Source organism: Lynx rufus, unplaced genomic scaffold, assembly GCF_022079265.1.
Source record: "Lynx rufus isolate CCGP_SWC_20201006 ecotype Redwood Valley unplaced genomic scaffold, mLynRuf1.p SCAF_2, whole genome shotgun sequence".
NCBI classification, from domain to species: Eukaryota; Metazoa; Chordata; class Mammalia; order Carnivora; family Felidae; genus Lynx; species Lynx rufus.
The window spans coordinates 128,313,251-128,322,077 of record NW_025814834.1 but is presented as its reverse complement, the minus strand read 5'-3'; the positions used below and the strand labels follow the sequence as shown (position 1 = coordinate 128,322,077).

General features: G+C 45.6%; 1 protein-coding gene across 1 annotated transcript; it reads left to right on the top strand.

Annotated features, from left to right (window-relative positions):
• Window positions 1-988: 988 nt before the first annotated feature.
• On the top strand, window positions 989-8,408 carry RBM15 (RNA binding motif protein 15). Its single transcript, XM_047084468.1, has 2 exons — window positions 989-3,961; window positions 8,039-8,408. Exons 1-2 carry the CDS (start codon window positions 1,096-1,098, stop codon window positions 8,083-8,085), a joined length of 2,913 nt encoding a protein of 970 aa, XP_046940424.1. The 5' UTR covers window positions 989-1,095; the 3' UTR covers window positions 8,086-8,408.
• The last annotated feature ends 419 nt before the right edge of the window (window positions 8,409-8,827 follow it).

The window sequence follows — 8,827 nt, the reverse complement described above, 5'->3', positions numbered from 1 at the left end:
AGATCTAGGTTACGGGATCACGCAGTCCAAACGCACTCGCATCAGAAAGTGGGGAGCGCACTGACATGCCCGCGGCGTGCTTGGGCTGGAGCGGGGAGCGCCCAGGGGGGCCGGCCCGCCACCGAAGGCTGCGCTAGGCGGCGCTGCCTCCTCGCTGCGGGCCCCCGAGAGCCCCAGGCCTTCGGGGGCCCCGGCACTTTGCGAACTGTGAACCCGCGGCCGGCCGGCCCTGCGGGCCCCAGCTTTTTCAGGCTGTTCTGAAGCCAGCGGGACTGAGATGGTGTCCGCTGGGTGCCCCGGGACGGCTTCCTGAGGAATCCGCCCCGACAGCCCCTCGTCCCATACAGGTACTAAGCGGGCGGCCCAGAAGTTTCGAGCTCCAGGAGCCCGAAGCACACCGAAGTACGCCGCAGGACCAAACAAATGTTTGAGGAGCGAATGCCGAAAGCGCGAAGAGGCGGAGCTAGCTCTGGTCACCATCTCGCGACGACTTAATGACGTCGCACAGCAAGCGCGTGTTCTACTCTTTCACCTTCAGTCAGCCTTAGTATACGGGCCTACCCCTTTAAGCGAATGATGGACAGTTATTTCAGCCTATCAACTTCCTTGTCAACATCCAATCAGATTTAAACTTCTCTCAGCCGCCCTAGGAGTTGGAAGAAGAGGTCGAAAAAGGGAGCGCTTTCTCTCTCGCGAGAGCGCTGTAAGCTGGCCTTTCAGAAAAAACACTGGAACAGATCGCCCGACTTCCCAAATAGTGGGTTAAAGGATGGAGTCACAAACCAATGAAAGGAATGAGGAGGTGGGATCACTGCTTTTACCGCGCTAGAAGTACCGTTACAGGGCAGACTTTTTGTCCAATCAACGCCTCCAGACTTTGGGTCAGGTGACCCTAGAGTGCGAGGGGCGGAGCTACAGCCTGGCGCGAGGAACCGTTAAGATGGACAATGATTATAACCAATGAAGTACACCGACTAGGGCGTTGGGAACCCAATAACATTGGTTGGGCGGGCGCCTTTCCGGAGCGCGGGGAGATGTAAAGACAGACAAATCATTTTCCCAATGAGACTGTAGAAGAGAGGAGCTAATTGACCAATGAGGACTGTGGGGCGGGAGCCTTCGCCGCGGCGGAGTCCAAGATGGCGGCGTGCGGTTCCGCTGTGTGAAACGAGCGCGGGGCGGCGGGTTAATCATCTCCGCGGAGACGACCTCCGACGACCCGCAACAATGAAGGGAAAAGAGCGCTCCCCAGTCAAGCCCAAACGCTCCCGTGGTGGTGAGGACTCGACTTCCCGTGGGGAGCGGAGCAAGAAGTTAGGGGGCTCTGGTGGCAGCAATGGGAGTAGCAGCGGAAAGACCGACAGCGGCGGCGGTTCGCGGCGCAGCCTTCATCTGGACAAGTCCAGCAGCCGAGGTGGCAGCCGCGAGTATGACACTGGTGGGGGCAGCTCCAGTAGCCGCTTGCATAGTTACAGCTCCCCAAGCACCAAAAATTCCTCGGGCGGGGGCGAGTCGCGCAGCAGCTCCCGGGGTGGAGGCGGGGAGTCACGTTCCTCTGGGGCCGCCTCCTCAGCTCCTGGCGGCGGGGACGGCGGGGAATACAAGACACTGAAGATAAGCGAGTTGGGGTCCCAGCTGAGTGACGAAGCGGTGGAGGACGGACTGTTTCACGAGTTCAAACGCTTCGGTGATGTAAGTGTCAAAATCAGTCATCTCTCGGGTTCCGGCAGCGGGGATGAGCGAGTAGCCTTTGTGAACTTCCGGCGGCCAGAGGACGCGCGGGCGGCCAAGCATGCCAGAGGCCGCCTAGTGCTCTATGACCGGCCGCTGAAGATAGAAGCAGTGTATGTGAGCCGGCGCCGCAGCCGCTCCCCTTTAGACAAAGATACTTATCCTCCGTCTGCCAGCGTGGTCGGGGCCTCTGTAGGTGGTCACCGGCACCCCCCTGGAGGCGGTGGAGGCCAGAGATCGCTTTCCCCTGGTGGCGCAGCCCTGGGATACAGAGACTACCGGTTGCAGCAGTTGGCCCTTGGCCGCCTGCCCCCTCCACCTCCACCACCATTGCCCCGTGAGCTGGAGAGAGAGCGAGACTACCCGTTTTATGAAAGAGTGCGCCCAGCTTACAGTCTTGAGCCAAGGGTGGGAGCTGGAGCAGGTGCTGCTCCTTTCAGAGAAGTGGATGAGATCTCACCCGAGGATGATCAGCGAGCTAACCGGACGCTTTTCTTGGGCAACCTAGACATCACTGTGACAGAGAGTGATCTAAGAAGGGCTTTTGACCGCTTTGGAGTCATCACAGAAGTAGACATCAAGAGGCCGTCTCGGGGCCAGACCAGTACCTATGGTTTTCTCAAGTTTGAGAACCTAGACATGTCTCACCGGGCTAAACTAGCAATGTCTGGCAAAATTATAATTCGGAATCCTATCAAAATTGGTTATGGGAAAGCTACACCCACCACCCGCCTCTGGGTGGGTGGTCTGGGACCTTGGGTGCCTCTTGCTGCCTTGGCTCGAGAGTTTGACCGATTTGGCACCATCCGCACCATAGACTACCGCAAAGGTGATAGTTGGGCTTATATCCAGTACGAAAGCCTAGATGCAGCTCATGCTGCCTGGACCCACATGCGTGGCTTCCCACTCGGGGGCCCAGATCGACGCCTTAGAGTAGACTTTGCAGACACAGAGCATCGATACCAGCAGCAATATCTGCAGCCTCTGCCTTTGACTCATTATGAATTGGTGACGGATGCTTTTGGACATCGGGCACCTGACCCTTTGAGGGGTGCTCGGGATAGGACACCACCCTTGCTATACAGAGATCGTGATAGAGACCTTTATCCTGATTCTGATTGGGTGCCACCCCCGCCCCCAGTCCGCGAACGCAGCACTCGGACTGCAGCTACTGCTGTGCCTGCCTATGAGCCACTGGATAGCCTGGATCGCAGGCGAGATGGCTGGTCCTTGGACCGGGACAGAGGTGATCGAGATCTGCCCAGCAGCAGAGACCAGCCTAGGAAGCGAAGGCCACCTGAGGAGAGCGGGGGCCGGCACCTGGAGAGGTCCCCTGAGAGCGACCGTCCCCGAAAGCGTCACTGTGCTCCTTCTCCCGACCGCAGTCCAGAATTGAGCAGTAGCCGGGATCGCTACAACAGTGACAATGATCGATCTTCCCGTCTTCTTCTCTTGGAAAGGCCCTCTCCAGTCAGAGACAGACGAGGTAGTTTGGAGAAGAGCCAGGGTGACAAGCGGGACCGTAAAAACTCTGCATCAGCTGAACGGGATAGGAAGCACCGGACAGCTGCTCCCACCGAGGGAAAAAGCCCTCTGAAAAAAGAAGACCGGTCTGATGGGAGTGCACCCAGCACCAGCACTGCTTCCTCGAAGCTGAAGTCCCCTTCCCAGAAACAGGATGGTGGGACAGCCCCTGCAGCCGCAGCCTCTCCCAAACTCTGTTTGGCCTGGCAGGGCATGCTTCTGTTGAAGAACAGCAACTTTCCTTCCAACATGCATCTGTTGCAGGGTGACCTCCAGGTGGCTAGCAGTCTTCTTGTGGAGGGCTCAACCGGAGGCAAAGTAGCCCAGCTCAAGATCACGCAGCGTCTTCGTTTGGACCAGCCCAAGTTGGATGAAGTAACTCGACGCATCAAAGTGGCAGGGCCCAATGGTTATGCCATTCTTCTGGCTGTGCCTGGAAATTCTGACAGCAGGTCCTCCTCTTCCTCAGCCACATCAGACACTGCCACCTCTACTCAGAGGCCACTTAGGAACCTTGTGTCCTATTTAAAGCAAAAGCAGGCCGCTGGGGTGATAAGCCTCCCTGTGGGGGGCAATAAAGACAAGGAAAACACCGGAGTCCTTCACGCTTTTCCACCCTGTGAGTTCTCCCAGCAGTTCCTGGATTCCCCTGCCAAGGCACTGGCCAAATCTGAAGAAGATTACCTGGTCATGATCATTGTCCGTGGTGCGTCCTAAAGTCCATGTGTAACTTGTATTTACTACTTTGACATGGTTCCTGTTTTGTGATGTATAATGGGATACAGCATCAGATGAAATTTTCTTTTGAATTAGTTGTTTAGTTGTAGCTTTTCTCTTTTTTATATTTTTATAAACCTTTAAAATAGAAGTCAGGACAGTTTAGCTATTATTTTAAGCGAAAGGGATGCCCTAAAGGTAGCAAGCAGATGGGTTTACTTTAATTAGGAGTTCCCACTCTTAGGAGTAACTTTTTTTCCTCTTTTTCTTCATTTTCTTTTTTTTTTTTTCTTTTTTAACGTTGAGCTTAAAAAAAAAAAAATCCTCAGAGTTACAAGCCCAAAATTTTGAAAAGTTGGGATTTGGAGAAGAGCCCACTTGACTATATAAAGATGATAATATATACCTAAAAATGGCTTGAATTGGTATTTAGGTTAATAATTCCTATACCAGAAGTGTTATTTGTATGGCTGAAATTTGATCAGGAATCTTCAAAGTACAAACTGGTAAATTGTATAGCAATGTAATTATTTTAATCAGGTATTTGAGTATTTCTCTTAAAATACACGGTTCATTCCCCGAGTGTCTGCTCTAACACATTTTTATCATTAGTTAAGTTCTGTATCCCGTATATGCACTTTTGGTTTGTAGCTGTAACTGTTCAGTAAAAATTGAGGAGTAGGTTACAAACCATATATGTCTTATGCTAGTATGCAAGAAGTGGGTAGGTGTTTTTAAAATCAGAATTCTTTGGTTAGTTATTGGTGTGCGGTGGTGTTTTTACTGACTTTCAGAGAGGTATAGCAGGTACAGTTCTAATTTAATTGTGCGTATTTCAAAACTTAAGTGTTTTTCATCAAAGATGAGTTTTTGTTTTTGTATCCATGCAAATTTCTGATTTCAATAATAGAAAGAAGAGTTGTCTGCAGGCTCATAAGTCAGCTTTTGTTTTAGTGGGCATTAATTAGCCATATCTGGATCGCAGAAATTTTTTAAGTCATCGTGAAATGCCTTTGACATGCTCTTTTTAAATTTTGCCTGTATTTTTATTTTCATTTATAAGCGGTAGCGATGGCATTACATTATTGAAAATGTTTTGAATGTCTTTTTCACTGGTGTCAAACCACAGAGAACTGAAATGTCAGTGTAGGAAAACCCCTTTTTACTGTTTTATTTCCCAGACACCTGGAATTAATACAAAATAATTTAATCCAACCAAATAATTTAACCCAACCTCACAGTTTGGTTTTTTTTTTTTCCAAAGCTGAAGGTTATAGTGATTTCTGGTTCTTAACAAGGGCTTTTGCTGCATAACAGTAATGGATGATTTTCTTTTTTTTGTCTTGTTTCTTTATCCTTGTCCTCACCCCTAGTTTCTCAGGTCGTTAGTAAGTATGTTTTCCCCCTTGATTTAAATGCTGAGGACTTTAGCTAAGGCCCTTGATATTTAATTATGATTAGAAACTCTAGGACCTTTTGGATCATGGTCATGTTTCTATTCTGTGAAAGTGACTTATAGAAAGCCTGGCAGAACCCAACTGTTTTCTTTCTGTTATCAAAGCTGGTAGTTTTGAAATAGCACCAATAATAACCCAGGGAAATGTCATGTAATTTGTTTATTTTCCGTTATGACAGGTGTCTAATGCATGTCAGCATGAAATCCTCATCACTGCTGTGTCATCCTTTTTGGTTTTCACTATGCATTTATAAACTTTCTTTTTAAGTGTGGAGGTTTTTCTAGGGTTTTTGTTGTTTTTAAACTGGAAAAACTAGCCATTTTGATAGAAGGAAGGTACTAGGCTGTGAGCACAAAGGTCCTTGGTGTGCTTGTAGGGAAAATACCTGAGATCCTACAAGTTAAGACCTGGTGCTTTTTGCTTTTAAAAACCTGTACTTGCCACACTAATATGGAGGAGACACTGTTCCGAAAGTAACGTGAGTTTGCAGTCTGCGTACGTGGGGTCAAAGTACAGTTTGGTTAGATACATTTTTCCAGTTTAAATACTCTCACTAACCATTAACTTTTGAATATCTTTTGATAAGAAAGCTGGACAAATGATTTTGCTCTTTTAGAGAGTGAAGTCCACGACATATAATTTTACTCTAAAGTGTGGGGGTTTTTTTTCCCCTTTTTCTTTTTTTTCTTTCTTTCCCCCCCCCCCTTTTTTTTTTTTTAGTTGATGTGACAACCAACCGAAGAGTACTGTGGTTTTTGCTCCATGTTTGTTTGAATCTTTATCTGACATGGTGGTTTTTGTTAGGTCTGGGCAATTTGTGCTTCAGTTTTTTGAAACAATGGCTTGATACCATTTCTAAATGTATGTATTAGAAATAACTAATTATGTTTAGTTTGGTGCTTACTTACAGAGTGCCATCGTCCAGATGAATCTCTTAATTTGTGTTGCCCATTCCGCTGCGTAGGTTCCTAATATTGTTAAACTATTTAAGCCTTCAGAATAGAATGAAAAGCAAGAGTCTAAAGCTATCTGGTTCTAATTCTCGTTAGCCAGAATTTCATAATCTCAATATTGGATGTTCTTTATAACAACTACTTGTTTCTTTTACTTTAAAAAAAAAATACTCGTTTGGTTGATTTTTCTGGAACTCAGCTCAAATGAATGCAAAGAAAATTTCTTCAGTATATTATATAATGACATATTAAGTATTACTGGTGAAAAACATCAAGCTAATTAAGACTTGAGATCCACAACTTCAAAGTTTATGGAAAATTAAGCAAGCATTCAGCTCCTGGCCAATTTTTTACTGTTATTTTGTTAGTTGTAACTGGGATTCCTATTAAGCGTTTTCCACACAAAAATTTAAATTCCTGGTTTTACATGTGTGTCTACATTGTGTAGATAGAGTTTTCGCTTTAAGGATTACGTATTAAAATGTCCATCCTCTGGCCGGTATAAGCTTTTGTTACATTTTGAAGGTCACATACTCTGGCCCTTAACTCAGATCACTTGAGGTACAGTAAGAAAAATAAGGTGTGTGTTTGTTGCTTTCAGAGTCAAACACTGTTTGGATTTATTTTGAAATGTTATGAGGAGGTTTTCACTGGCCATATTTGTTTTGTTTTTTAAAATTTGAAATCCACTTTTTTTAGACCGTGAAATTGTTCATTATGCAAATTCAGCTTGAACTGCAATTTGGGTCCATACAGGGACCATTCACCGAAACCTCTGTGGTGATAGAATTAGGATCTCCTCTTGAGAAGAGGGCCTTAATGACCTTTTTATGTGAAAAGTTTGGGAGAGAACTTCTGGACGATTTTTTCTGTTTCTGCCACAGTGTTTGGTTTTGAGATAGCAGTTGGGTATGAGGACAAGAAGAGAAGTAGGGTGGAGTTGGCCCCGTTAGCAGTCTGCTTCTAGTGATGTCTCTAAAGGGAGACAATGATTTCAGGTAACCACAGTGAGCTGTCTAGCTGAGTAAAAAGTTTTATACGTTTGGTTTAAACAGAGTTGAAAAGTAAAAGTCCTAAAGCGTTCTTTGGGTGTTTAGCAATTGTCTGTACGAGTGTTTTCTTAAAATAACAGCGGCTGTCTTTGGTAACCCAGATGAAGGTGGATTTTTAAATGGCTTTGTATCTTGACCCCTTTCTATAGCAACAGAGTAGTTCTGTATTGTTCCATATAAATTACAGAACGAAAACAGAGGGGGTAAAAGTTTGACTCCACCTTTTTTTTAGTTTCATTTTTTAAGTTCTATTTAGAATATATTGATCATAAATTGATTGTAAACTTCCTGTCTTTCTGAATTTGTTTGATATGTTTTACTCAGTTACATGAGTACAAGGGGTATTTTCAGTCCTGTAATCTTCGCTCAGTGGCAGTCCTTAAAAAAGTCCACCCTGTTGTTCTACTTGTTATTTGTCTATTCATATGGTAAACTCATTCAAGGTATGTGCCAGTGGGTATTATTGGTGCTTTTTGAAGTCAAGCTGGATTATCCAGGAAGGTCTTGTTAATGTTATGTTCATCTATAATGGCATAGGGGAAATATATATATTTTTAATATTGTAAACATTTGTACTGAATAACCTTTTTTTCCCCCCCGCAAGCAAAACTGGTGAACTGCGGATTGAAGATATGGAATTCAAAGCTCTAATGGACCTTTTTGAAGAGAAGTTATGGCTTATGTGGAGTTTACATGGGCCTCTTGATGGAAGAAAGCTAATCTGTTTAGTATTTGTGCATTTTACTAAAATGGCAGCTTAAAGTTGTGTATCTGCTATTGTGATGCCAATGCCGGTGTTTTAAGTGGAAAAAAAATGACCTCTTGCTTTGTGCTGTGTACACAAGATTTCTGGAAAAGTAAAGAAAAACCCTTTTTATGGCTCACACAGCTTAAAAGTAGCTGTCACTCAAACGTGCGCTCACAGTTGAGCTGCTTTTGTTTTATTCTAAATAAATTGTTTCTTTTGAGGAAAATGTTTTTCTGCCTGGAAGTGAATTGACGGCAAACCTTTGACCCCTTTGTTTGCAGCTGAGGGGGTTCTTGCTGCTGCTCAGATCTTGTATGTCTTGAGCAAGAAGCAGGGAGACCATCATTTTGACTATCACGGTGTGTCAATTCTGAAGGATCACTAGTGTTACTGTGACCCCCTTTGTTTGCAGAGAAGGGGATCATTTGCTTCTCGGTCCTCAACTTGATGAGGAAATGGTGCTGTTTGCTGGCACGCAAGAAGCTGGGGCAAGCACCGTAAGCCTCACCACAGTGCACGAGTCGGGGGCTTTGCTGGTTTGAAGAGCCGGAGTTGCTGAAATTTAAGTTTTGATTTATTTTGTTCACCCATCACGTTTGGCCTTAGTTTCATTTTTAATTTGAAGAAAAGTTTGAGATTGCTTTA